Source organism: Aptenodytes patagonicus, chromosome 7, assembly GCF_965638725.1.
Source record: "Aptenodytes patagonicus chromosome 7, bAptPat1.pri.cur, whole genome shotgun sequence".
NCBI classification, from domain to species: Eukaryota; Metazoa; Chordata; class Aves; order Sphenisciformes; family Spheniscidae; genus Aptenodytes; species Aptenodytes patagonicus.
Genome location: NC_134955.1, coordinates 66,629,290 through 66,657,214, shown reverse-complemented (window position 1 = coordinate 66,657,214; position 27,925 = coordinate 66,629,290). Strand labels below are relative to the sequence as shown.

Sequence of the window (27,925 nt, the reverse complement as noted above, 5' to 3'; positions counted from 1 at the left end):
GGGAGCCAGGCCTGGAAACGTTGCATTTAAATCCGTCGGCTGAGTGAGCATCCACTCCTCACCGCAGACCTCTGTGGAGGATTTGCCAGCACGTGGCCCAGGGTTGTGGGGGCCGAGAGCGGGGTCATACCTGCCCCTCTGCAGGGCTGGGGGGCAGCGGGGAAGGGGAGCCAGGCAGGGGCTGGCAGCGAGGCAGGGGCAGAGCAGGCGTGCGGCTCGTGCACGGGACAACGCTGGCTCAGCATGACCCGGGAAATGAAATGAGGAGAGAGGAGGGGGGCTCTTTTTTTCCTTGGGAGTTTGTTTTTATACACTGAATTTCCTGCTCGGGGAATCTAAGTGTATAACCCCCCTCTCTGGGCTGCCCCCAACATGGAGGTAGGCTGGGGAGAAGCGGGCTGCCTGTCTCACTCCGCCGGAGGAAGAGGCGCTTACGGTAGAGGTGACCTTTCTAAATCCCTGCTTTGGACAGACATTTCCAATAAGTGCTGAAGAAAAGCCTGGCAGTTCCAGCTTTCTCAGCCTGCTCTCCATTTTCCTTCCATCCTCTCCAGGCTGAATTTAATCCGAGAAGGTTCCTTTGAGCTTTTGTGTGTTGCTGGGGGAGATGTGGGCGCACAAGGGATCGCGTTACAACTTTCATTTCCTGAAATGTTTGAGGGAACATCCAGGGTTTTATCCACACATCAGGCAAAGTTGAGGGCTCGGATTTCAGGTCTTGTCACTCAGCTGTCACCAAACAAATGAGCCTCTCAGAGCTGGAGACGGAGAGAGCTACCTGCTATTCATGACCCCGAAAGCAGGTGATCACTCATGGGAAAAGCAGGTAGAATTAATCATTCCGCTGTTCTCCATTTCCTCCCCTTTTTTGGCTGACCTGGACACAGTGTGAAATCTGTCCTGGGGGGTGAGCGGGACCCGGGGGGGGGGGGGGGGGGCGAATTAACTCCTTCCTGCCGATAGCAATACAAAGCAGAGCGAGGTGAGAAACAGTCCCCGGCTGCCTCTCCAGGCTGACTTTGCTGTGAAAAGCTTGCTGCGAGGTCAAGCCTAATCGAGGAGAGCTCAGCAACCTGCGCCTGGCTCAGCTCCAGGGCCTCCCTGCTCCTACCTGCCCGCCGGCCCCTTCCCCAGCCGGGGGGTTACTTCTGGGGGGGGGTCCCTCAGCATCCTCCGTCCCTCCCTGCCACCATCCGCCTGTTGGCAACCTCGTCCCTCTCCCTGTTAGGGAAATGGAGGGTCGGGGCGTGGGCAGGGCTCTGCGGCCGGGGGCGGGGGGGGGGCGCAACGTGCGCGGCCCTGCGCGGTGCTGCGCGGTCACGCTCACGCAGCCGTCGGGCCTGACAGCAGCCCCGGCCCGCAAGTCTGCGCTGGGGAGGGGGGTTTGGGCGACGGGGACACCCCCTGGCAGCTCCCCCCTTCCCCCCCCCCCCCCCCGAAAGTCAGCCCTGCTGCTGCCTGCGCGCATGAAGCGCCTCAGCGCTGTTTACTTTGAAAATAACCGCCGGTTTGCGAGTCCCTGCTTGGCTTTCCCGCCGCGCAGGGCTGGAGCCCCGGGCAATATTTATCCTTCCTCTTCACCGAGCCCGTGGCTTGGAAAAAAAAACGGAGCTGGAGCTCATCCATCCTCGGGGCGCAGAGCCCGCGGCTGCTCACCCTAAAATTCTCCCTTATTTCCCTGGGGGTTCCCCCTCTTTCTGCCCGAGGGGCTGGAGGGGGGGGGAAGGCTGCGCTGCTTTGTGGCGGATCACGGCGGGGCTGGATGAGTCCCCCCGGGAAGGGCGATGAGGGTCCCCGGGTGGGGCAGAGGGCGAGGCTGGACGGGGGAGCACGGACCGTCCCGTCCCGTCCCGTCCCCCGAGGTCCCCGCGGGGCGCGCAGCGGGGCCCGGCTCCACGCCCCCTCCCGGGCCGGGCTGCCGGGGCCGGGGTCGCTGCCCACGGAGGGGGGCTCCGTGCTCCCACCCGACGTCGGATTTTGCCCCGGCTCCTCCCGGGGCCGTGGATGCGCGCAGACACGCAGATAACGCGCCCACCCGCGCGGCTTGCGCGCCCGAGCGCGGGATTTGCGCCCTCTGCCCTGCTCCCACGTAGCCGCGTCGGGTCCTGCCCGGGGGGCAGGGGGTCCCCCAGTGCCCCGGCCATGCCCCCCCAAAGGATCGTGGGCGCAGGAAGCCCGGCGGGATCTGGGCTGCGCGCCCCGAGGGGGCGGCCGGTGCCAGGCCGGAGGGCGGAGGGAAACTATCTCCGCATCCCGGGCACCGGCCCCCCCGCTCCCCCGCAGCCGGAGCCGAGGAGGGCGAGGAGGGGGACGGATCCGCCGCTCCGTCCCGGCGGGGGTGGGGGGGTCCGCGGGGGGGCTCTGGAGCGTGTCCGGGCGCCGGGGGCGGCGGGCCCGTTTGAGGGAGCGCACGGGAGGGACGCGGAGCGCTGCGGCCGGGCAAGACCCTCCTGCAGAGGGTGACATTTCTCCATGGCCCAAGACCCCGAGAAAAAACACGGCAGCGACTTAAACAAACACGCTCTTAATGATGCAAAACGCTAACAGGGGGGACCGGCACCAGCGGCCTGGCCGCAGCGAGGCCCCGACGGCGCGGGCGAGGCCGCTCCCTCCCGGCCGGGCGCCCGGCTCCCACGGGGCGACCCCACGCGAGCCGCTCCAGCGGGTCCCCTCTCCCCTTCCTTCCTCGGTTACGAAGGCACAGGCTGCCCCCCCCCGAAGCGCCTCCGATGCAGCCCGTCGGGTGGGGGGTAAGGGCGGGCAGAGGGGCGCGGGCTCGCCCCTGCAAAGAAAAGCGCAGCCTGGGTGTTCTGCCATCAGCGTTGTTTAATTTAGACTGTTTAGGTACAATAGAAAATAAACCTGAAAGCACATGCGATTTTTGGTAACAAATACTCGAGACAGACAGCGTCGTCCGCGGGCTCTCTGCAAGCTGAAGGAGGAAGGCGGTGAGCGGGGACAGACGGGAGAAGGCAACGTGGAGCTGGCGGGGCAGCCTGAGAAATACTCGTTCAGGAGGAAACGGCCGTCGACTTTTATCCTTATTATCCTAATTTTTAGTCACATCGATGCATTTCACCCCGGAGGAGAAGGAAGCCGGGGGGCGCAGGCCCACGAGAGCTCGCTCGCTAACCACCTCGCACAGCCGCAATAAGACATAGGCACTTGTTAAAACTCTAATACTGCAGCTTTTGCCTTTTTTTTTTTCCTTTTGGTTTTGTTTTTTTTTTTTTTAATTTAAACTACATCGAAATCTTTCAGGTAAGGCTAAATATGAAAAATGTAAACGTAACTTCCCTTCCCTCTACAACACAGGGCTCGGTACAGCGGTTCGCTCCCTCTGCCTCCGTCCCAGCTCCTTGCCGGCTCCACGGGGACCCGGCCGGGCAGCAGCAGGGATGTGCCCGGCCACCCCTGCCCCACCGTGCCTGCGGGGCTGGGATTTATTTGGGTGGAATCGGATCCAGCTGGGGTTGGTTGGGTTTGGTTTGGGGGTTTGGGGTTTTTTTTTTTTCATTTTTTTTCTTTTTTTCTTTTTTTTTTTCTTTTTTTTTTTGTAATTTCCGCTGGGACCAGGTCGTTTGAACTCGAAGGGCTGAGGGTTTCTGCCGCTCTCTGCGTTTGGCTACGTGGAAAAAAAAAAAATAATAAAAATAAAAATCATGGTGATAGTGGGAGACGCTGGGGGGAAACTGGACCAGGAGCCGATGTGGGGTTGTGTGAAAGAGCCGAGAGTCCCGTCAAGAATCAGCGGGTGAGCTGTAAAACCAGGTGCTGTCCTCTATGTACAACCCAGAGCCTCTGTCCCCGAGCAGAACCTCCTCTCCCGATCCTCCGGCCGCCCGCCGCGGGCCTTTAGGATCCCAGATCCACCAGGCTGGATGTGAGGGGTCCCAGCAGCGAGTCCTGGAGCTGGTGGCCTTGGAGGCTGTGAGGGGTCTGGGATGCGGCTAAGCCGCTCAGGGAGTAGCCGGAGCTCCTGGCGTGGCTGAGGTTCCCCTGCAAGAGCAGGACCGAGTTCTGATCCGGGCTTTGGGGAGGAGAAAATTCTTCCTCGGAGCTGGACATGAGGGGTTTGCTCCCATCCAGAGGCGAGAGTTGGTTCGGTTTGTTGGTGGCCGCGTTGTTGTTTTCCGTGTTCTCCCTGCGGAAAGGCAAAAAAAACCCCACAACGGGGATGTTACGGCGGGCGGGAGGCGCCGGGGATGGGCGCTGTGCTAATGCCCCTTCGCGTTTTATTTCATCGTGGGAGCAGATGCCTCTCCCCGGAAAAAAAAAAGCGCCCAATATTTTCATAACGGATCGTCCCCATTTCTTTTTACCCTCCTATAAATAGGTGTACACAGCACAGGCCGGTAATTTAGGCGAGGAGGAAACGTTGGAGGAGGGGGGGGATTTTGGGGGGCCGATTTTCTCTTCAATTAAAAATGAAAGCGCGGCCCGGGGACGAGCAGGGTGCGGGATTTTCTCTAGGAAGCTCGGTGGGGAGGTTGCCGGTGGAGACAAGAAGCGGGGCGATGCCCTCCGTGGCTCTCTGCTTCGCCGGGCCGAGCCGCCGCCCCGCACCGAGGCCACCCCGGCCGGCGCCGCCCGGGCTGGCCTCGGTGCGGGGCGGCGACTCGGCCCGGTCAGCGCGTCCCCATCCCGGTCTCCCTCCGGTTCCTCCCCTCTCCATCCCGGGGCTCCATCTCCCTCCTCCTCCGGGCTTCGGAGCTACCCTGCCCGATCCCCGGCAATACCCGACCCGGCATCCCGACCGCTTCCCCGGAGGCTCCGGGACCGCGTCGCTCCCGGTTTACTCGGGGCGGCAGGCAGCAAACAAAGGCGGCGGAGCGGCCTGGAGAGGCCGGTGAGGGGCTCGCTGCTCCCCCCGGGCAGGTGGGGTCGGGAGGCGAGGAGCAAGGTCCGGTGGATCTCGGGTGGAAAACCCACTTGGGCTTCCACGGGGGGGGAAGGGGAGGGGGAAGGGGGGGGAGCGGACACAACGCGGTTTAGGGACAAAACAAAACCAAACCAAAAAAAAGGGATTTGGAGGGAGCGAGGTATTTTCGCCGCTCCCATCCCATCCGCCGCCGGGTGCTCGCCGTGCTCCCGGGAAAGAGCGGGGAGAAAAGGGCAGACGGGGAGGATGGGGGGGTTGGGGGGTGGTAGCAAGTACCTTTCCTTCGCTTCCGCCGCTCGGTCCCGCTGCCTCCGGTTCTTGAACCAGTTGCTGACCTGGGTGGTGGTGAGACCGGTGGCTTCCGCCAACTCCCGCTTCTCCCGGGGGGACGGGTAGGGGTTGTGGGCGTACCATTCCCGCAGCACGCCCCGGGATTTCTCCTTGAAGCAGTAACTGGTTTCCTCGCCGTCCCAGATGGTGCGGGGCAAGGGGAATTTTCGGCGGACGCGGTATTTGCCGACGGCGCCCAAGGGTCTGCCCCGCAGTTTCTCGGCTTCCACGTAGTGAGCCTTCAGCCAGAGCTGCTGCAGCTTGGGGTGGTTGTGGGGGGAGAACTGGTGGCTCTCCAAGATCTTGTAGAGCTCGCGGAAGTTGCCGCGGTGGAAGGCCACCACCGCCTTGGCCTTCAGGACGCTCTCGTTCTTGTGCAGGTGGTCGCAGGCCGGCAGCGACCAGAGGAACCGGCCCAGCCTCTCCAGGTTCCCCCCTTGCTGCAGCACCTCGCAGACGCAGGCGACCTGCTCCTGCGTGAAGCCAAACGACGGCAGCATCGACATGGCCGGGCGCGGCGGCGGCGGCGGCGGCGGCGGCAGGAGGAGGAGGAGGCGGCGGCGGGCACCCCGCGGGAGCGCGGCGGCGGAGGAGCGGCGGGGAGCCGCCCGCCGGGCCCGGTCCCGGTCCTGGTCCCGGCCCCAGAGCGGGGAGGCGCGGCGGCAGCCGGGGGCGGGCGAGCGGGGATGCTCGTCGCGGCGCCGGGGGGACTTTGTCCCCGCTCCGCCGTCGCCGCGCTTAAAGCGCCCGAGCCCCCGCGCCGCGCTGATTGGGCGCCCGCGGCTCGGCCCCCGCCGCGGCGGGCCCGGCCCGGCCCGGCCCAGCCCAGCCCAGCCCAGCCCGGCCCAGCCCAGCCCGGCCCAGCCCGGCCCGGCGGGCAGAGCCTCGGCACGGGCGGGCGGGGCCTGGCGGCGGGGACCCGGCCCCGGCCCCGGCCCCGGCCGCCGCGGCTGCGCTTCCAGCCGCCGCCTCTGCGCGGGTGCGGCCCCGGCTGCGGGGGGAGCCCCGCCGCCCCGCACCCCCCGGGCGCATCTCTGGGGAAGCCGCTCCCGGCGGACTTTGTCTTTCTTTCTTCCACTCTTCTTATTTTTCCCCAAAACTCCCGCCCCCCCCCCCCCCCCACCCGCTCGCTCGCCGTCCCCTGCCAAGCCAGCCCGTATTTAATTACCTTAATGCTGGGGATGAATAAATAATGCTTCAGTGAACAGCTAAATAATACGCGGGGCCCGTGCCCCCCCTCCGCTCGGCCGCGGGGGGGTCCCCGGCGGGGGCGGCGCGGCAGGTCGGGGCAGCCCCGCGGAAGCCGCGCGGGCGGCGGGCAGCAAAACCGCACCGACCGGCGGCGCTTTAATTAGCCTAATCCTCATTTGCACACCTCGCTCAAAAGCAATTATTTAAAAAATTAGAAAACAATTAGGCTCCCCGAGCAAGGATAATCTATTGTCAGTAGCGAGGACGGGCTGGGAGATGAGGACAATGCGGTGAGATAAGGGCAGGGGAGCGGTGGGAAGGAGGTGTCTTTATGACTGCATTTATCTTTGATTAGATAAGTCGAAACCAGTATTTTAAGCACACTCCAGAACGCTTTTGATTCAAGAACGAGTTCGCTCCGCGGGTGCTAATAACCGTCGCGGGGCTCCTTAAAACCTGTTTGTCTTCGCTAAAGGCATTCGGATTTATCCGACTTTAAATGCTCAAAGTTAAGAGCAGCGCGTTTGTGGCCGAGGCGGAGAAGGGCTCCGAGCCGGGGCCGGCAGCCCTCCCGCTGCCCGCCCCCCGCCCGCAGCCTCTGCCCGCCACACGGTATGGGAAAGGCCGGTCCCCATATTTCCCTAAATCCGGATTGTTGTTTTTCCCATGTACTTCGCGTCTCGGGGCTGTTTAAAATAAGCCCCTGCCACCCAGTCTGTACAGTGACTTTACTATGTACGCTGGAGTCAGGGCGCTTCTATATCCCATGACCATGTGTCTGGTAATTTTCCCTTGCCATTTTATTTTAGTACTTATGATGTTGCAGATGAAGTCTTAAAGAGCTGCAATGTCCTCCCAGAAGGAATGTCTGCTTGGAACAGATCCTTATTGACAAGGCAGCTGTGTGGGGACCGGAACGGAGCCTTAAACCCGGCTCTAAAATCAACTAATACCCTAAAGTCTGGAGCAAGTGCGCAGAATTATAACGCTTGGGCTCGCAGCCGCCCGCGGCCGCGTCCTGGAGGAGCAGTGCCCTGCCCAGCCTGGGAGATGGGCTCCCCCACCCCTCCTTTTTACCGTTATTAATTTTTTCATATTTTTTTTCTTTCTGATAAGGGGCTCAAGTTCGAGAAAATCACGGACCTGAGGGCTTATACCTTCAGTATGTGGAGGAGAGAAATGCAGAGCGGGGCTGAGGAAGCTCCTTGCCATTTTAACGAGAGCGGTTTTCTTTTGCCCTCACATTTCTCTTGGTTGTTTTTTTGTTGGTTTTTTTTTTTTTTCTTCTTCCCCCTTTTAAGAGGCCGACCAAAACAAACACCGCTCTGGCTGGGAATAAGCAAATTATCCCGGCGTGGCCGGCGGCGGAGCTGACAGGGACGGGCGAGGGCTGAGCCGAGGCTTCCCCGCGATTTCCGAGCGGGACTTTATTCTTCCGTGTCGCCAAAATCCACACGAGGAGGGGACAGACCCGCCGGGGTCTACCTGGGAGTTACACGCTGCAGACGAGAACCGGCCAGCACCAACGTTAATTATTGCCCGGGGTTGGTTTTCCTAAAAATCGGAAACCTTTAACTTTAAACCACGGAAAGAGGCAAATGAATTCCCAAACCACCCCATCCCATTTCGCCCTTGAAAATCACCCAGAAAAAAATGAGTTTCGAGCCGCTCCAAGGAAAAAAAAACCAACAAGGCGGATGCAAATAACTAACTAACTAAATAACAACACAACGGCGCGGCGCCGCCGCCGGCCGCTTCTCTTGTCTTTTATTTTTCGGCAGCAAAGGAGCAGCCCGGCGGGCTCACCCCGCTTCCAGCCCCGGCAAATCGCTTGGCTTCGACACCCCCCCCCTCCCCGCCGCGGGGTCTCCTCCGCCGCCGGGGCCTGGCACCTCCGCGCCCGCGGAGGGGAGGCGGCCGGCCGAGGGGGCCGGTGCGCGGCCGCGGGGGCCTCCGCGCCTCGCCCCGTTTGCCCGGGCACCGATCGGCTCCGTCTGTGCGGGAAATTCATTTGTTCGCTTATTTATTCGATGCAGCGTTATAGGGCGCAGAGCGGGGATGAAGACGGTTCCCGGGCAACGCTCTGCGGGTTTTTCCTCGATTTCGCCGGAAAACCAAAACAAAGCAGAAAAAATAACCTGAACGCGACTCCCGTCTCCCCCCCGACCTTAGCAATGAAGCTCTTCCCCAACCGAAAATCAATTTAATTTTTTTTTTGTTTGTTTTTCCTTAAGCGTGAGGGTCTGGGGAAAACAAATAGGGCGACAAAATGAAATCAGCGGCAATTTTTTTCGGAGCCCCGTCTCGGCGTGGTGATAACCGGGGCTGGAGGCTGGGAGCCGGCGGGGCAGTAACCCAACGCTGCCGCTTTCCGAACCTTTCGAAGGCGAAATCCAAAACCGACCCATTAAGTCAATGAGGTTTGTGTTGTAGAGGGCTCCTTTCCCATCCACTTGCTGTTCTGAAAAATAGATCGCATTTCGTTATCTCGAGTGAGGATCTGCAACGTGATACCGGATCCGCGCTGCCTTCCCTGCCGAATGCGAGGCGCAGGGGAGACAGCCAGCTTCCCCGGCTTATTCCTAGACAATAAAGGATTTGTATTTTCTTTCTCTCCCTCTCTTCCCCTTCCTGCATTATTCTGTTTTTTAACGAGGAAGGACGAGCCCCGCTCCATCCGCATCGCTCTTCTCTTGCGGGAGCCTTTGGCCCGACGCGCCTGCAAACCCGTGCAGCCTTTAATTACTTGTTAGTAAATCACCCTCCAGACACCTGTAAAAACAAAGCCGGTGTCCGCGGGGCGGGGACCCCCCCCCCCGTCCCCCCCGCGCCCCGGGGGTGCCCGGCGGCGGGGGTCCCCCCGCACCCAGCGGGGTCAGGCCGGGCCGGGGCTGCCGGAGGAGGGACGGGACGGGACGGACGGACGGACGGACGGACGGACGGCGGGGCGGGGGGCAGGATGAGGCCTTCCCGGCGTGGCCCCGGCGAGGTGGCGGGGGCGATCCCCAGGGCACAAAGGGCTCTTTCTTCGCGCACTTACCGGGACATTTTTCAAGGGATTAGAGGTGATCACGCGTTGGCTTTTTCCTCTCCGAGGGCCGATACGTCTTTCTGTCCCCCCACACCCTTATTTTCTCCTGCTTTTGCCGTGGGACTCTCCCCCCCCCCCCCCCCCCGCTGTGTCGTCCCCCCCCTTTCCTGCTCGCTAATGTACCTCCTGGATGCTGATTCTTTTAAGCTACGAAGAATTTCCTTTTGGGAGGTGAAACCCTCCAGCTCCTCCTGTTCAGAGGAAAGTGCTAGTGATGGTAATACGGGGTGACACTAAATAAACAGTTAAAGCAGGGCTGGAAAGATGGAGTTAATTATCCAGTGAGCTACATTTAAACCGAGACCAGGAGGGGCTGATTTGTTTTGGCGCAGGGAACTGAGAAGGAGACGAGCCACGGAGGTCTCCTTGCTCCTCTTTGGAGGCTCCTTAACTTGTCCTTGCTGTCACCGGCCCGGGGACCAGCTTCCCCTGGCCCGGCCCGGCAGCGGACCGGGGCCCCCGGCCGGCCCCCCCGAGCCGCCCCCTGCGCAGCCCCGGGGCCGCGGCGCTGGGGGGGGGGGGGGGGTGTCGGTGCGAGCCGTGCGTGGGAGCCGGCGATTTCAGGGGGTCCAGCGGTGGGTTTTTTCCATGTTTGTTTGCTTTTTCTTCCCCAGAAGTTAGATAAATTCTCGTCTGTGCGGCTGGCCGGTGCCTGTGCTCCTCAGGTAAGTGCATACGAGCAGCAGCCCCGCGATGCGCTTTTGTTTTTTAAATTTTCCCTCCTCCTTCCTTCTTTTTCTCCTTTTTTTTTTTTTTTTTTAAGAAGTCTGATATTAATAATCCCCGTATGCCCCTCTTTCCGGGTCATTACGGTACTGCTGGTCTCTAATCAATCCTAATGCGATGGCAATTGGAGTCTCTGATGAATGCATCTCAGGTTTCTTGTAATGGCTCTACCACATTTTCCTGGACCTCCTTCTTTAACCTGAGATGCCAGGGGGACGTCTCCGTTCTCAGCTGCTGATTACTTCAAGATGTTTGGGCTGGCGTGGGGAGAGAGGGAGCGAGCGAGGCAGTCTGCCCCTGAATAATCTGGAACTGAATTGGATGAGCCGTTTCCTAAATCAAAGGACAACGGCGGGGTTTAACTCCTTTTCTGCACGGAAGCCTGCAGGCTTGCCTTCCAGCCGGCACCGGCTACGCTGCATCTCCCCCGCGTGTTCGTGTGCGTGACACGACCCCTGGGCACCCACACGCCTCCGGAGCCTGCGGCTCCCCCCATCAGCTGCGGTCCCCCCCCCGCAAAGGGGGACCCCCCATCCCCATCCCCAGCCGCTCACACCTCCCCAAACCCCGCAGCGCCGCGGGGAGGATCCGCTCCCCCCACGCCGGGACGGGGGGTGGGAACCCCCCGCGGGCGCGCAGGGACCGCGCAGCAGCAGCGCGTTATTAGCGAGGCGATCCGCATTTCCGCGGCGTTGTTTTCCTTCCCGTTTCTCGGCATAATGGCATTTGCCGTAACCCGAGACAATGATAATTGCAATTTCTGGCCCTTTTCGTGTTTTTTTTTTTTCAAATGAGATAAGGCAGCTCGAATGAGGCTGCGGCCAAATCGGGCGCTGGGCTGCCGCGGGATCGATCGCTGCTTCCCCGCACCGGCGGGAGGTTCCCCCGAGGTGCGGCTCCTCCGTGGGCGAAAAACACGCCCCGGCCGCCCCCACTCTGCGGCCGGCAGCGCAATATGCCCCAGCGCAACCCAACACGCGTGGGCAGCTTTGTCTGCGCTCCTATGAAATGAGGGTGTTCCGGGGGGGGGGGGGGGGGGGGGGGCGGAATAAGTATTTTAAACGAATAATTTAATTTCTCTGCGCCGGGATGCGATGTAAAAATTAATCCCCAGCAGAAAAGCGGCGAGGCTTAAAGACAGCCCCTTCTCCCGCGGGGTTTGGTCCCGCGTGGGGAGGCAGGAGCACGGCTGCGGGTGGGATAAATGCACTGCGTGTGCTGGGGGGGGGGGTGTCCCCGCTATACCTCAGCAGTGCCGCGTGTGCCATACATGAGTCGTTCGCAAAACCGAAACAAACCAAGGACGCCCTCTCCCCGCGCTGCGCCCGGGAGGGGCCGGTGCGCGCCCCCTCCGCGCCCGCGGTGGCGGCTCCAGCCCGGCCGGCGGAGCCCGGGCCTCCCCGGGAGCCCCGCGGCGGGGGGGTGGGGGGTGGGGGGTCGCTGCCTGCCCAGCGGGAGCCGGCCGTGGGGCACCGCGCGGTCCCGCGTGGGACAAAGGGCAGGCGCGGAGAGGCCGCCCGCGGAAGCTTGCGCGCTGCTCGCAGCTGGGAGCCGCGGGGGAGGACGGGGCCCTTCGGCGCGGGAGGAGGCGGCGGGGGCCTCGGGGCAGCGGCACTGCAGCCCCCGCCTGCATGCACGCCGTGCACACGCTGCAACACCCACCCGTGTGCACACACTGGGGTGTGCACCCACCGCCGACGTGTGCACGCGCACCTGTGTGCCCCCCCGCCTGCTGACACACCACCACCCACCCATGTGCACCCACCCGGCCACCCACGAATGTACGCACCCGCTCCCGTGTGCATACAGACACTCGTGTGCACGGCCCCTCCGTATGCATACACAATGTCTGCCTGCACACGCCCACTCACGTGTAGACATACACCCGTGCGCACACACACTGAGCCATGCGAACACTCCCACAGCGCTGTGCGCACATACCTCCCCACGTGTCCGCACCCCACCCGCGCGTGCACCACCCACACACATCAGTGGCACCCACCCGCGCGCACACGGGCCTCCCCCACGCGTGTCCGGGCCGGGAAGCCGGGTGCTCGGGAGCGGCGTGCGAGCGGGTCCTCCCCATCCCTTCCTTAGGTGATGGCTGGGGCCGGGGGGCGCTGGACGCCGGGCAACCTGCAAGAACCCCCCCCCAGCCCCCCTATTTTCGCAAAAAAAAGAAAGGGGGGGGGAAGTGCGGTGGTTGATTTTTGATTGCAACGGTCTTCGTGCAAAACGCTGCCCCCAAAAAATTTAAAAAAATTAAAATTTCGGAAACAAAAAAGCCGATTCGGGAGGGGGCTGCCAGGCTCCCCCCCCCCCCCCCCCCCGCCGCTCCTGCCGGCGCTGCCCGGCCCGGGAAGGGCCCTCCCCGGCCCGAGGCGGGCAGCCCGGGGACGGCGCTGCCTCGGGGAAGGGGGGGGACACCGAGGTGGTCCCAGCCGACCCCCCCCCGCCCCTCCTCCGCAGGGCCCCCGCCGAGGCCCGGCCACCTCGTCTCCGCGGCTGCGGTGTGATGGGGTGGGGGCAAACCCAAACCCGGCCCTTTTCGGTGTGTCTCGTCCCCCCTCCCTCAGCGCCATCTTCAAGCCCAAATCCGTCTCCCCCACCTGGCCGACGCAAACGGCATAATCCCCTCTCAAAAGACGGCTCTGCCCCGGCCTGGAAGGGCGGCAGGGGGGCCGGGGACAGGGTTTACATGCAGGGCTCCGTTGGCCTGCGCGGTTGCGGTTTGGGCCAAGGGATGAGGCACCGCCAACCCCAGGGACGTGGGGGTGCGTGTGATTTCGGGAGGGCGGCCGGGCCCTGCGGCGGGGCAGCGGGTGGCTGCCTGCGGGGATAAAGGGGGTCGGGGGGCCCGTCCCGCGCCCGCCGCCTCGGTGGGTTTCTGAGCGAGCTGCGAGAAAGGGACCTTTCACCTCTCATTAGTGATGCCATCAGTGGCTTGGCAGAGCGGAGCTGAGGTCATGTTACATATGGCACACAGTCTGTTCAGCGCCGGCAACGCCAGCTTTGAAATTTTAGAGAGGGGAAAGGTCACCTTACGTAAGCCGAGGTCTGGGGGTCCTCCGCTCTGTCTGCGCCCTGGGTGGGTCTCCATATGCCTCCGTCGTCGCCAGCCTCGCTCTGTCTGGCCCTGAGAGATGCTCAGCCCGTCTTCTCTTCTACCTCCCAAATTTGCGGAGAATCACTTAAATGAAGGGAATACTTTCACGGTGCCTTTCCTTTTCCCTTACAGAAAGTCTCTCCCAGCACTGTTTTTTTTTTTTCTCCTTTCTCTTCCCAGCATAAACCTGTCTCTAACGACTGATTATTTTTTCAAACAACATACATGCAGCTTTCCAGGAGAAAATGAGTTGTCTCTGTTTATCAGCAGATCTGTCCAGACGGATAAGTTTACCCTTCTCAGACCCGAGTATATAATTTCATAGACCTTCAAAAGTGTCGTGCTTCCATGGTGATTAAAACTTCTCGCTCCTGAATCTTGCTGGGGTATTTCAGGTTTCATGCCACTGGATCTTAGAAAAGCACATCTGTACAGTCGTATTTCTTTCATCTGAAGAGCCGAAAAAAAGCAAACCCAATGTATTTTGTGTTTGGAAATACATGACACATTATGTTAAATTAATTCCTGGTGTAATTCACTACGTTGAATTTTGGTAGGATCCTGTTGGGGCTTCATCCGGAACGATTCCAGAGGTGGTGACTGCGGGGAAGAAGTTACCATTTTCACACATATGATGGCTGACAGCGTAAGTTCATGCCCCTTCTCAACCCCGCTGCAGAATCTTATTTTGCAAACTTTGTTTTTTAAATGCATGGGGCCTGATTCTTAAGCTCTTAAAGTAACTTGGACAGGAGTTTCTGGCATGCAGCTGTTGCAGAGAGATCTTCAAAAGGACAGTTTGCTTCTACGCAGGTCATCACTAAAAAGGCTCTAAATGAAATAGATGCTTATCTTGGGAATCCCTGAGAAGCTGGAGCTGAACCAACATGCGGTGCGGATTCAGGATACACCTTTCTGCCTGCTCCAGTGAGGCAGCCAGCCAGCCACATTAAAGGGAGCTCGTTCCGATTTCCTACTAATAGGCCTACTTGCGTGGATTTTAATTTTTAAATAGGAATAGTCTTCTGCTGCCTGTCAAAGAGAGGGGTTGGGAGTGGAGGTACGAGATCGCTTATTTTCAGAAATGGAGATACTGAGATCTGTCTACGGTTTTTGTCACAAATGATGTTTTCATAGCACGGGGCTAAACTGCGCTCTTAGTTACTGAGTGCAAATCTGTCGATTTAAATGGAGTTCATTGCAAGTGGGAATGGGATTTAGCCATAATTTTCCGCTGCTGTCTACTCACTGTAGTCTGAAGAAAGCAACATATGTATAATGGTAGCTGAGATGCGGGAGAGGTAGAAGCTTTCTACCAATGAGAGCCACATTAAATAATTAATTCCCAATTGCCTTTCTACATTAGTGCTTTCAGCTAAAAAAGCTGGTCGGCTTTGTAAGGCCCCAGGCAATGAAACATTTGGTGCATTGTCAGTCCAAAAGTGGAGGTAATAGATATCCAGGGCGGGCTGGAAAAGTGCTACTCTCCATCCTGCCATTTGCATATTCCAGCTGCGCAGCCTCATTCTTCATCCCCTCCTTTGCCTTACCTAAGTTTGACAGGACAGCATCTCTTCCGAGGTGGCTGCTGAGGAAGCCAAAAGTGTATTTATTTTACTGAAACCAGTAAATGAACTTCATGTTTGAGTCTAAAAACGGAGTATACAAAAGTTGGTCTCTCTTTTATCAGCAGACCAAATCTGATGGGTTAATAAGGAAAGGAATGAATTTCCCCCGCCCTTCCCATTTGCTCCCCTTACCCCATCTGCAGGTCCCCCAAGCTCAGCCTGTCATCTCAGGTCAGGTTGGGATCTTTCGGGCTCGCACATCATTCGCAATAAAGATCTTGCCATGAGAAATGACTTAACAAGCCTTTTGATGTGCAAGTCATCAGAGACCGCTCCGCTCACCTTCTGAGATAAATATACGTGTGCGTGTGTGTATAAAGCTGAAGAAGAAAAGGAAGCGTTGGAATAAATTGCCTGGGGAGGTGGGATATTCTCTGTTAAAAACAGGTCTAGACAAACATCTGTCAGAGAATACCGATGTGTATTTGATCCTGTCTTGGAGCTGGGGAAAAGACTGAACGGTGTTGTCGGGTCCTTTCCAGCCCTGAGAGACCATAGGTATATACATATATACGTACTTGTGTGTGTAGGTGTAGATATTTATGTGTGTGTGTATATACGTATACATTTCCAAACTTGTGGTGAACAGCTCTTGGCCTCTGTGATACTTTGTGGCAGTGAATCCTGTAGGCTAATTACACATAGGTTTGCTCTCTCTCGGTTTCGTTGACTTTGAGTTTCAGTTCCGTTTAATTTAATGTCCTTTGTGCCTCGAGTGGATCAGATCACAGTGTCTAATCTACCAGCTGTATTTTTCTCCCCTCCCCTTCAGCTCTTTTCATACCAAGTGAAGTCCCTTCAATTCTGGGAGCTTTTCGGCAATTCCACTTACTCCCAAAGCGCACCTGTGAGCCCACTTGGGGTTACACTTCTTGAGGTAAGGTCATGATAGTAGAAACTTACCTTTATTACTAGATGCAATAGATGGGTGCCTGGAGAAGCTGTTTGACTGAGCAAGAGGATGGTATGAAAGATTTGGGGGGTTTTTACTATTATTTTTGTACACGGTCACTTTTCAAAGCATCCCTGTGCTTTAAAGACACCGTGGTCACGGCCACTGCTGGCACCCCTATAACTTCTTTCCAAGCATGCAAACGTCAGCAGGACCGCTGGAGCTGCAGGCCGCGTTTGAGGGGCGCGTTGGCAGCTCACTTGTGTTTGTGCATGGAGGACAGGGAGTTACCAAGGGCCAGGACTTGCGATCCTTTACACAGGAGCCTATATTAAACGCTTCTATTAAAATTCATTGGAAAGCGAGTTTTATCACTGTGTCCCCTAAAGAGGGGGTCCTGTGCAACTCAGCATTGGAGATAGAGGAGAGGCTGTTCCATGATAGAAAGCTTATACTCCAGGTGGGTGAAAAAGGGTTTTGCGGGGTTGGTGTGGAGGAAACTGTGTAGCACTTCCTCTGTCACTAGCCCCAGAGCACACCTCCACCAGGCGATGCTGATATTCCCTGCGACACCTCCACCGCCCAGAAGCCGTGCCCCTGGACTGTGAAGCACCGCTGCACCTCCCTGGCGAGTGCTGGGTGGAAGCCCAAGATGCTGCAGTGAGTTGCAGGAATCAACACCAAACTTTGTCGCAGAAATTGAACCCTGAATTTCTGAAGCCAAATGTTGGGATGAGCCAGGCTGCAAAACCCTTTGTGATCTAGGCTTTTAGGCCCCCCTACTAGCCTTCACGAGGTTTGAGAGGTGACTTCTCTTGCCTGCCCATCTTATCCTTCCAAAAGATCTTTGTCCCCCATAGCAAAGGCATGAGAATGAACTCTAGCAACTGCATTTGTAACCTGAGGTACTAGCTGAAATCACCAGCTACTGCAGAGTATATTAGTACACTAGATGTACTCTGTGATGACTGTGGAGGGGACACACCACTACTTCTGCTAAGACCACAGCAAGGCAGCAGCCTCCAGCCTGGGGGCAGGCAGTAAGCCCCGACACTGCCCCAGCGCGAGCAGCTGGAGCTCCTGAGTCCATCCTCGGGCAGGGTTTGAAGAGTAGCTGTGAGATAAGTTCACCTTTCGGCCGTACCCTCCTGGCAGACGGCGAGCTGAGCTCTCCTGCGTGTTCGTTCAAGGACTGCGAGCAACAGGGAGAAGAAGGTGGCTTATGAGCTCCTTGGGTAGCAGGCTGTACGAAACCAGTGGGGCTTTTCCAGGGTACGCTATATCTCAGCTCACGGCAGGATGTCATACAGGTTTTGATGCCAGGACAAGGAGCTCTTTGCAAGCCAACCTCCGGCAGAGCTTGGTTAGGCAGCCCAGTAAAGGCAGAGGCGAGAGAGGGGAACGTGACTGTCCCCTATAAACACGTCCGAGAGGAAAGAGCTATTTAAGGGGAAGGACAAAACGGGCGCAGGCCAGACGAGCGCGGGCTGGCTGTGAGCACGCACGAGCTGGACGTTGGAACAAGGTCTCCAGCGATCGGTACGTGATGCTCTGCAGCAAGGGTGATAGAAATCGCACTGATTTTACAAAGGAGCTCAGCGCATGTACGAAAGGGCTGAGGTGGGGTGCTCCCCTGCTCTAACCCTTAGTATTTAAGCATCACTTTTCATGAGGTCTGCCTGCACGGGGTCAGGCAGGCACGACACTGAAGGCAGAACTTCCTGGCCAGTGAGTCCTTATTTGCCCTTCCAGAGCGGCACATCTGAATGCACGGGAGGCATCAGCCATGTCAAATAGTCTTTCAGGGGGAAGGTGGAGGAGGAAGGGGGGGGGTCTTCCCCCCATTTTGTTTTCTGCATTCCTTTTGCTGGTGAACCGTTACCGTTGTGGCTGGGGCGGTTTGTCTGATGCCTCTTGGGTTTGTACTGCAGCCAGCGCTTCTGATTTTGTCTGGCCACATACTGTATTTGGCTGGTTGGCTCTCTCTAAAAATTCCTCTTTTTTGGGGGGGCTTTTTTTTTTCTCTGTGGCATTTTAATATCTCACAACAGGCACCTCTGTAGAGAGATTAAAGGTCTAAAACCAAACAGCTGCTTCACAGGCAAGCTTTAACACAGGTAACAAGTAAGAACCCCTTGTAAAAGAGAATTTGGAGAGAATTTCTTCAGTGCGGGTAACACTTTTAAAACATTTCTTCCACAACACTGAGGAATTACAAACAATTCCTGAGCTAACGTTCATGCAAACCAGCAGGAATTATCCAGGTAATTAAAGACTTAAAACCATTTTAGGAGAAACTAGGAGAGGGTAAATCTGTATTGACCTCAAAAAGTTTCTAGAGCGATGAGAGAAAATCCATACGCTTTTGCATGGGGAGTGGATGCAGTTCAGCTATGGGGAAGGAAAGAGAGGAGCCCCAAATCCTTTAAGTTATTCACTTAACCCTCTAGTAGAAAAAACATTGGAAATGTAGTCAGGGCTATGCTGGACCTGGCTCGGCACCACAGGCCCAGCCTTTTTATTGAGCTTAGTGAAAGCACTTTGGAGCCTTGCTGGGCCCTGGGACGAGGGGAGAGCCGGATGGTTGGGATTGCGCAGCCAACAGACTCGTGCAAGGAGCAGGGATCTCTTCGCAGGGAGATCGGGAGTGGGCTTGTCCTGTTGTGGACTTTTGTAAATGAAGTTTTAACTCAAACCCTTTCCTTTTGGTGATTTAGAGTAGATTTTTTCCCCTCCCTCACCTGAGAGGATTTTTAGGGGGGGTACAGTTCCCATGTTCTCCCATTCTCATTAAAGCTTTCCAGCTGGTAAGTCTGGGGAGCTGCTTGCCTGGCGGGGAGTCTTTTCCTCCTGCATCCATCCTCTCCTGCCTGGCACACGGGGTGGGATGCGTTAGCAGGTGCCGGAAGCCTGCAAGGGCAGGTCGGGAGTGACCGCAGCACAGAGCCCTTCCCAAGGGCTGGTTTTGGCAAATGCCAGCCTGGCCCAAGGGCACGGAGGACTCCTCACCCCAAGGGAACAGCATGGTCCTGGCTGCATGAAGACGGCTCGGGACGGGCTGAGGCTGCGGCCGTGCTGAAAGGTGCTCAGTTACAAGGACTCTGGGGCAGTGGTGAAATGAAGCGCAGGGGGACAGCAGCCTGGAGGGGGATTAGGTAATTAATGCACAGCTTGATTAGGAAGTCGGAGCCAGGCATGCGAACCTCACTCTCCACCTCTCCCATTCCTGGTGCTGACCCCTCTCACCGTGACTGCGATGTAGGAAGCCGCTGGAGTCCACTATACGAAAAGTAAATATTGTCATTTCAAATAGAGAATGGCTTATTCTATAGCAGAACAGAGGGTGCCTTCTCTTTGAGAGGCCACACTGAGCTTGGGGGGGACTGTAACCACACAGCTGCCAGCGAGGCTGCTCTTTCTGATAGCTGCAAGCTCTGGTGCCAAGCGTGCCACCTTAAACCCACAGGTGACAGGGGTTGTGTGTGGGGCTGGTGTGAACATGTCCAGTGGCTCCAGAGACTGTCCGTTGCCTCCTTCCCACATGCAGGTCCTTTGCTTGTGTTTGGGCTCGGTTTTGAGTATGGTGCCCAGGGCAGGAGGGAGTTGCTGCGGTGCGGATGGGAGCTGTGGGGGGCCGTGCTGCAGCGGGGGCAGGCACAGAAGCCAGCGATGCCAGGGGAGAGGAGGGGTATGGGCTCTGCCCTTCCTCACTGAAGCTGTGTGACCCATTGTATAATCCCTTTAGCTTCGATGGCACCATGGTGATTTACAGCACTAATGCTTTGATCCAGAACGTGTTGGACTATGGGGCATGAATTAAAATATGGGAGATGACTGTAAAGCACAAGTTTCCATTCCTGGCCAGCTATTTTGTGAAGACGTGACCACAACCAGGTGTGAAGATCTTGCAGGAGATGAGGGAAAACCAACCCAGTCTAAACAGATTTGTTAGAATGTGGATGGGAGCGCAGCAGCGTAAGTGCTATTAATAGGATTTACACAGTTTACTAAACTAATCTGTGCATTTCAGATTGGATTTCATATTATGGAAAAGAAAATTAAGCCACATACAATGCAGACTTTCCAGGCAGTGATTTGTGAGTGTGATCTATTGGATGGTGGAAGTGGCTGCTCGGAAAAGTTGTGGCAGCTCCATTGGGTGGGTCGGTGACACCCACTGGGAACCCAGAAGGGGAGAGCATGTTGTAGGGTGCAGAGCTGTGCTGGCGGATTCGTGAGGCAGACAATGAAGGGAGCAGCACTGCAGCCTGTGCAAGCAATGGCTCTTAAAATACACTACCAGGCGGCAAGGTAGTGTCCAGGCTTGGCTCTATCACCGCTGGTGCAGAGCGCTCCTCCTGACTCAGCTAAAATGAATGGGGAAGAGAGATGTGAAGAAGAAGGGCTCATAAATAACTTTCCCTTCTCTGTACGTGGCCTGGAGAGGAGCAGAATTGGGCAAACATTATTGAAACGGGAAGGAGAAGGCCTAAGGACGGTGTGCTGTTTCTGTGCCCTGCTCACGCTCCTCCTGGTGCCAGCATGCAGGAGGTGGGCAGGAATAGGGAGGTGGGCGGCATTAGCACAGCTTATGGAGGGACCGAGCACCCAGGCCAATTCTGAGAACTCATCTGTATGAGGGGTAAGTTTAATAGTATCCTAACAACACATTATATGTATTATAAATTATATACTATATATTATAGGTTATAGGTCATAGATTATAGATATATTATCTGTTCCATCAGTAGGGTCTAGCCTCAGTATTTTGACTGTACCATCCCACCTGGGTGAATCTCAGCCCGGCTGTACCTCTCCCCACGAGGGAGGGAAGTGCTGTTACTTCAGTTGTACTGATGGGGAGATAGAAATCCAGATGTTTAGGAACTGGAGTTTTGGTCTCCAGTGGTTAACATCAGCTAATCTTGGGGGATAGTTACAGTTCAGGTTGCCTCTGAGTCAGGATTGAAAAATAAAGGATAACCCATCTTTCTCTTTGTGCTCCCTCATATTTTGCAAAAATACAAGCATTTGGAACATTTCAACCCCCGTTGTAGTCAGGACCAGAGGAAAAACATCATTACCCTTTCAAATTACTGTTTTAGGCCAAAGCTTTAAAACTCAGAGTGAGCTGAGCAGCCCAGTGATTTTTCTTCTTGCAGCATCTTGTTATGTTGCAGCAAATAAAAATCCCGCAGTCGATTTGGTTTGTCTGGGAGAACAAACGCTTCAGAGTTTTCCCGGACCAGGGTTGAAGGTGGTAGCTAATACAAAACACATGATGAATGTTTCTCTCCCTATTAGCCTGCCTTCTTTCCCACAGCCCTTGAGGTTTGTCTTGTCTTTGCTAAAGGTGGTAACCCAGCTGACAACCATTTGTTACAACTGGGAGCCATTTGCTTATGATAATTATGGCTACATAGACATGCAGGTTTGTATGCAGACATGTATTTAGGTGTGGTGTTGAACTGGGGCCTCGAGTAACCTGGCATGGGACTGCTTGTGCTGCTAGTCTCAGTGGGAGCTGCCAGGCATGGGATGCTCTGGAAATCCTGCCTGAATTATACAGGGATGTAAAAAGAATTTGCTTGAATTCCTTGAAAACACAACTGGTCTCACAAGTGCTGATTTTAAGAAATGCATTTGTATGCTATTTTGGGGGGGCTTGTTTTTAGGTCAGTGAAATGTTTCCTTAACTTGATACAGAGGTTTTTCAAAAATCAGCTATTCCCTTTACTGATTAGACTGCAATAGTCTAGTAAATTTACCCAGAAATCTAATTTTAAGTTTATGGAAATTTGGAACCAAAGACAGCTTCAACAAACATTCTCCTGAACTTGTAGACCATTTATTTATTTTATTGCTAAAATGGTACCTTTTTGATACCCTGGTTTATCCTCTTGAAGTGTCTTGTTGCGCAAGGTGTTACCAGACCCAAAGGTTTGGAAAGCATGAGGCTGGCCCTAAAATCATGACACCAGCTTTGAGATAAAATGCTTATATACAGTTAGATAGATAAATGTGATATACCCATATTTATACGTATTCTGGTTTGGAGACCTTCAGCACCTCCGAATTTATTTATTTTTTTTAAAACCAGGAACTTAAGAGTGAAGTTGAGCAGGAAGCTGTGGCCATAACCCCCCTGCCTACTTCCCTTCTCTCGCCAGCTACTAAATATTGCGAAGCTCATAAATTGTGAAAGTTGGCAAATCAGAACATTGCTTAAGTTTTAGACTGAGACCTGGGGCCAGGAGATTTCAATCCTGTATTACCTGGAATATATCAGTACTGACAGATTCGCTGGGATTCGGTTTCTACCACCTATAAAGTGGGATTCTCAAATTATGTCATGCCAGCCTAGTTGCCTTTGATGACATGATACGCCATTTGGAAAGGGAAGAGCCATTAGATGAGCCACAACTTGGCATCCGTCAGCCTTTTGATGCTGTTCCATGCCCTCTTGAACTGAGGAAACGCGATCTGGGCAAAGCCCACGTAGAATGGGTGGGAAATTGTTCTGAAACAGTGATTATCTTGTGGTTCCAGGTCAAAATACCACTCTCTCTTGAGCAAGGCTTTCTACTCAGCACAGTGCTAGACAGTATTTTCAGGAACATCTTAGATATTGGAAGAATGTGTGCTTATTAAATACAGAAAATACACCAAGGTGAGAAAAACCGGAAGACAAGCTGGTGATTCCGTACGAGTTATACAGGGTGGAGACCTGGGTCCTGAAACGCGGACTGTGGTGTCTGTAACAGAAGCAGAGCTTGCCAGGCAGGAGGCACTTCTTCCACTGGACTTGGCTCTGGTAAAACCTAAGCAGGAGTATTAGTATGGCTCTCCTATTGCCTTCCAGTCTTGTAAGTCTATGTTAATAGTAGATGCTTATTTCACACGGATATTTAATTTATTATGGTTTGTAAAAAGATCCTAAGAACTGAGAATAGTTAAGAAAATATGCTCTAAACTGTACTTTAATCTGAGGGGTTAATCCTTCGGTCCATTGGCAAATGACTACTCCTTGTTTGTGTGAACATCGTTCACCTGAACAAGTCTTGCTTCTCTAACCTAACCTGTAAAGATTCAGTTCTTTGGGGGGGAATTTAGAAGGAACAGGAGCACTTCTGAGCCATGCATATGTTAGCAATACTTGCCACCATTACTGGGTAACAAACATAAACCAAGAGCAGCTGGTCAAGTAGTTTCATTTGCTGGGACTGACATTTCCAAAGGAACGGGATGAAGCTCTCCTGGCTTGATACTCAGGTTAGCCCTGCCTTTGATTTGCACAAAAAAAACCCCCGGTAGCTATAAGAAGCTATTCCTAGAAGCTAAGTCCGGGAGGGGTTTACTGAGACTGCCAGCACCAATGCCATGCATAGCAGGAGGTGCCAAATGTCTGCCTGGCACCCCTCCACCAGGCCAGTAAATTGTCGGCGTTGCCCCGGCCGAGCCTGGGGAGGGCTGGCTGCCACGGCCCCATCTCTGTCCTGGGACCAGGCATCCTGCAGCGCTGCCGGCCGGTGCAAAGTGACCGTGCCCGGTATGTGCAGCATGCCCTGTGCTCCCGGGAGTGCTTCCAGGCAGGCTGGGCTCTTCTTGATAAAGCGATACCTGGAAATAGGCTGCTATCAGCAGCCTGCTTCCAGGTACCGTTGTTTTTGGGAGTTTTGGGTCCCACCTCCCTCGTATCGCAGAGGTTTTCAGGGCTGAGGGACTATGGGGAAGATGGCAAATGAGAGCAGCCCCTAAACGTCCCGCTTGGAATTTATCTGGGGGGTCCTGAGGGGTCCCAAGCAAAAGAAGCTGTGGGGAAGATGCTGTGGGGGGCTCAGCTGAAGCACCTCAGTGCTCACTGACCTGGAGGCTGGACCTGCTGTGGTCCTTCACCCAGCCCTCGTCCTTGTGTGCCTTATTTCTCTGGCATGGTGTAGGCTGCCTTCTTGCCAAATCTGGGGGTGACCAAGCCCTGCGGGGGATATAAGAAGCAGAAACGCCGCAAACAATCAATTTTGAAGCTCTGGGAAGAACATTATTACATTGATAGGCAAGAGGAGGAGAAGGGCTATAGTAGCCTTCAGGAAGCTAATGTCATTCCCTACACAGGGGTTTTTGTTATGTGCGTAAATCCCTCCACATGCAGATGATATCACGCCCCTAGAGTTTGCAGCTCTCTTACTGACATTGCTCAAGCCTGCTTCTCCTCCAAGCATGGCACTAATAGCGCAGTTAACCCCTGCTGCCTCTGCTGCTGTTCTGCCACAAGCTCTGAGCAAGGGGACGACACACTCTTGCGCTGTTTAGCAGCAGGCCAGGAATCTGCACCCGCCTAGGGACCTTAAGCCTCAGCCTGGTTCACTCGTTGAGTTTTGGGACCGGGCTTTGTTATATGTCGCCTGCGATAGGGAGCAGAGGCTGCCTCTTCTGCAACTTCATAGTGAACTTCAGAATAATTTTCTTTTTTTGAGAGTCTTAATCTGGTCAGTGCTCACTTCCACCTGCATGCACACAACACAACAGATAATGTTTTTTTAACACAGACAACCTATATATTTGTATGTCCTTTGCAAATGTGCTTGGGTTGGTATAGAAAGTGTTGCCTTCCAGAACCACCTTCTCATTCCCCTGCCTGCCCTTGTTTGCTTAGGCAGCAGTAAATAGCAAAATCCCCAGCATTTTCCTAGGACATGGGTAGGCTCTTAGTTGTCATTTGTTCTTGATTTATTATTTTAAGAAACCACTGGCTTAGGACATGCAAGAGGATGCAGAGCTCAGGCTCTGGACTAACCCATCCTCACCTCCCGTGAGCATCTCTCTCCCTCAGCTCCTCAGACTTGGTGGGAGATGAGTCAAACCTTTCTCAAATTGCCTTGATCTGGAAGTGGGTAGCTTTGGAGTCCTTCAGGGCCCGCGCGTGCATCACTCTGATGGGGTGATTCAGGCAGGAGCGGTTTCTCTGGAGCCTGAGTGTTTACAGGCTCAGTGATCCCAGTCCAGGGCCAGTCTATTTATCGACAGGGCTTTCCTGGAGGCTTATGTTGCTATCGGTCAGCATCAGAAGGGTGGCTGTAAACATAGTAAATAAATGAATGAAGCAAGCTCAGCTTTGGTGTAAGCAGCAAGCCCTCCTGCTGCTGTCAGGGGGCATTGCATCAGAGCCGGATTGGGCTCCTGGGGAGGCGGCATGAGCCAGTGGGCAAAGCAACAGGGGGAGTCAGAGACCTGGCTTTGCAAACTGCCTCTGCCACCCACTGCCAGGATCTCCCTGGGCAAACCACCTCTTCTCGCTGCGCCCCTCTCCCCTCCCAGCTCGGATTGTTTTTATTTCCGTATACTGTAAGCTCCTCAGGGGAGGGGCTGCGTTTTACAGCTGCAAGCGGTATAAGGGACACCGCTAACACCGAAATAATTGGCTGTCAGTTTGCAGAGTAGAAAAGAAAACGGTGCGGTGTAACATTCTGCAGTCCTTTTGGGTAATAGAAGATCTATTGAAAAGCACTTTGGCTGCAACAACAAAGCTTATTGATTAGCCCAAAGTATTCCAAACTGGGTCTTTCTGCCCGAGAAGTAGCAGGATGAAGAATTAAAGTACTTACACAAGAGAATATTGTACATGAGTTATTGAGTAACCATCAGCTCTACTCCAGCACTGCTCAGTTCCTCTGGACTGTGTGCAACTTCTGAACATTTTATCTTTTTCCTTCGGCTTTTGCAGGCGTGTGCCAGCTTCTGCAGCATATAAACTAGGTGCTATTTTTATGAATCTGGCTTTAATGTAGTAGATTTTTCACACGTGTGTTGTTTTTTTATTATTGGTCTCATTCCTGAACTTTCTGGCACCTCTAAGTGTAAAGTCAGTTATGTGCACATTGTTTGGCAGATGAATGCCTATTTCTGGGAATCATTTTCCTTCTAAAATGTATTTTTATACTAAAAATGTGATCTGTATCCATAACCGAGATATACTGTCCTAACACTCCAGCCCAAAGATTTCTGCAGCCAGAGGTCACCACAACGGGTGATGCAGCCCTGTAAGGAGACCTCCACTTTCCAAGCCGTGAGCATTTATATTGAGATCTTGTTTTACTGACCCAAACTCTGCCTCTTGGGGCAGGAAAATTCCCTTCTGATCTGGCACCGGGGAAAATCCAGCCAGAAACAGAGAATAAAAAGCGCTGTCTTCCAACGTTGCCTCCCTTCCCAGCTCGTCTCCCTGCTAGATCAAGAGCAACCGCCCGTCTCACCGAGCCTCCCTACTATCAGCTTTATCCCAGCTACTGCCTTGGCAGCCCCGGGTTCTCCCTCCAGCATCTCCAGGCTCCGTGTGAAAGGCGGAGGCTCGGGGAGCCAGCTGCCCACCCTTCTGAAGGTGCTGTCCCCCTTTTCTCCATCTGCACACAAGCTGCCAGGGAAGAAGTAACCGTGGCTGTGTGTGGTTTTCTCACCCAGGGTGACCTGGAACACATCTGCAAAGCCCTCCAAAGTAGCAGGAATGCGCTCGGTTAGGACATGATTCATCCTGCATACTGCATGGGTGGCTGCTCAGGGAGAATTTTGACATTTGCATACGCTGATACTTTCCACTTCTCGGTTGCCCTCGAACCCCTGCACTTTGTTTGGTCGAGCACGCGGGGGCTGCGGAGCCAGAAACCCCCTCCCGGAGGGGATCTCCCCCAGCTGGTGCTAACCCAGCAGTGGCGGTTCTCCCCCCGGCTGCGTTATGAGGCAGAAATGAGAGGAGAAGCTGCTCGCAGCCAGGTTGAAGGATGGCTTTAGCCTCTCAGCCCCTGCTCCAAGCAAAGCTGGGAAGGACCTGCCGTCCAGGGATCGATCAGAAATTTGGTATCTGCAGGGCAGGAAAACATTATCACAGTCCTACTGCCCAGGCAAAACCAAACCATGGCAAAGGGAAGCGCTACGAAGAGAAGGACTGAGTCACGCGTGCCGCTTCTGGGAAGGAAAAGGAGTTGGGCAACAAGGCAATTGTCTCTCTCTACCTTAGGGCTGCTCCCGAGTAACTGGATTTACTTTGGCAGCTGCAGAGTGCCAGGCGGCTCACCCCCAGGCAGAGAGGGGAGAGATGCTCCCAGGGCTGGGAGAAGGCTCGCCACGCTTTGCCAGCGGGACTGCCGTCAGCGGCACTGCGTGGAGCAAGCGGGACACGGCTGCGATAAACGGGAAAGATGGAGGAATGGTGAATAACGGTAAGGAAAGCTAATGTCTTAGTGATTAAAAATATAATAGGTATATACAACTGGATCTGACTACTTAAAAAAATTAATCTCACAGACCTCATCCTGCTTCCTATGGCTTAAATACAATTTAAGGGGTGAAAGGATGTTTTCCTGCTGGCATGTGCAGGCTGTTAAGTATCTCCGATGTATATATAGCTTCAGTGAGGGAAACTATTTCACCTGTACAGGTTAGTCTGCTCGAACTTACTGTCATTCATTTTGGCATCAAAACCGCAACACGGCAAACCTGGTACTTGGAACACAGATCTAAAGTAATATGGTAATGTGTTTAAATCCTTTAATATCAAGGGAACATAAATTTCAGGCTGTTCTCAAAAGTCTGCCAAAACCAGGTCTGATACCAAGTGCAATATTTCAAAGAAAAATTTCAACAAACACAAATTTAGCAAATAGGAATTTACCTACCCAAAAAGACACCCTGACATAGAAGGCATCCCAACACACGGGAGCCACGAGTAAATACTGACTAGTCCTAACTAGTAGGTGGAAATATATTTCATTAGTATCTATCTAATTATGGTATAAATTTGGTTTGAGACACAGATTTAATAGCTAGGTTCGATATAAAATAGATTTATGGTTTTTAATTTAGTATTTTAGAAGCAAAGTTAGGGTCTGACAAAACCCACTCAAGTCAACAGAAAGTCTCATGCTAGCTTAAGTAGGCTTTAGATCAACTCCCTGGTGAGCACAGGCATTCACAGTTGCCATCACCTTCACGATGAGTCATTAAAAGATGAGTTTCTACTTCAGATTGCTTTTCTAACACAAAATTCAAAGCCTTCACATTATATCCAAATAGAAATATTTACACAAGA

General features: G+C 54.8%; 1 protein-coding gene and 1 long non-coding RNA gene across 3 annotated transcripts; one reads left to right on the top strand and one right to left on the bottom strand.

Annotated features, from left to right (window-relative positions):
- Positions 1-2,808: 2,808 nt before the first annotated feature.
- On the bottom strand, positions 2,809-5,745 carry SIX1 (SIX homeobox 1). The gene is made up of 2 exons (XM_076345648.1): positions 5,159-5,745; positions 2,809-4,144 (listed from the first exon to the last, which is right to left on the bottom strand). The coding sequence occupies exons 1-2, from the start codon at positions 5,716-5,718 to the stop codon at positions 3,856-3,858; spliced, it is 849 nt and encodes a 282-aa protein (XP_076201763.1). The 5' UTR covers positions 5,719-5,745; the 3' UTR covers positions 2,809-3,855.
- A 3,657-nt stretch (positions 5,746-9,402) lies between these two features.
- On the top strand, positions 9,403-14,298 carry LOC143162879 (uncharacterized). 2 transcript variants are annotated; one of them, XR_012995817.1, is made up of 4 exons: positions 9,403-9,468; positions 10,109-10,159; positions 13,884-13,972; positions 14,140-14,298. It is a non-coding gene; the product is annotated as an uncharacterized LOC143162879 (long non-coding RNA). The 2 variants fall into 2 exon arrangements; XR_012995816.1 differs by lacking the exon at positions 9,403-9,468 and adding an exon at positions 9,815-9,854.
- The last annotated feature ends 13,627 nt before the right edge of the window (positions 14,299-27,925 follow it).

Bases quoted from the DNA above. Each gene is read 5' to 3' on its own strand.
- SIX1 (XM_076345648.1), bottom strand. From the start codon at position 5,718: ATGTCGATGCTGCCGTCGTTTGGCTTCACGCAGGAGCAGGTCGCCTGC. The intron at 4,145-5,158 runs GTACTTGCTACC...GCCTTTCCGCAG, and splicing joins GCGGCGGAAGCGAAGGAAAG to GGAGAACACGGAAAACAACA.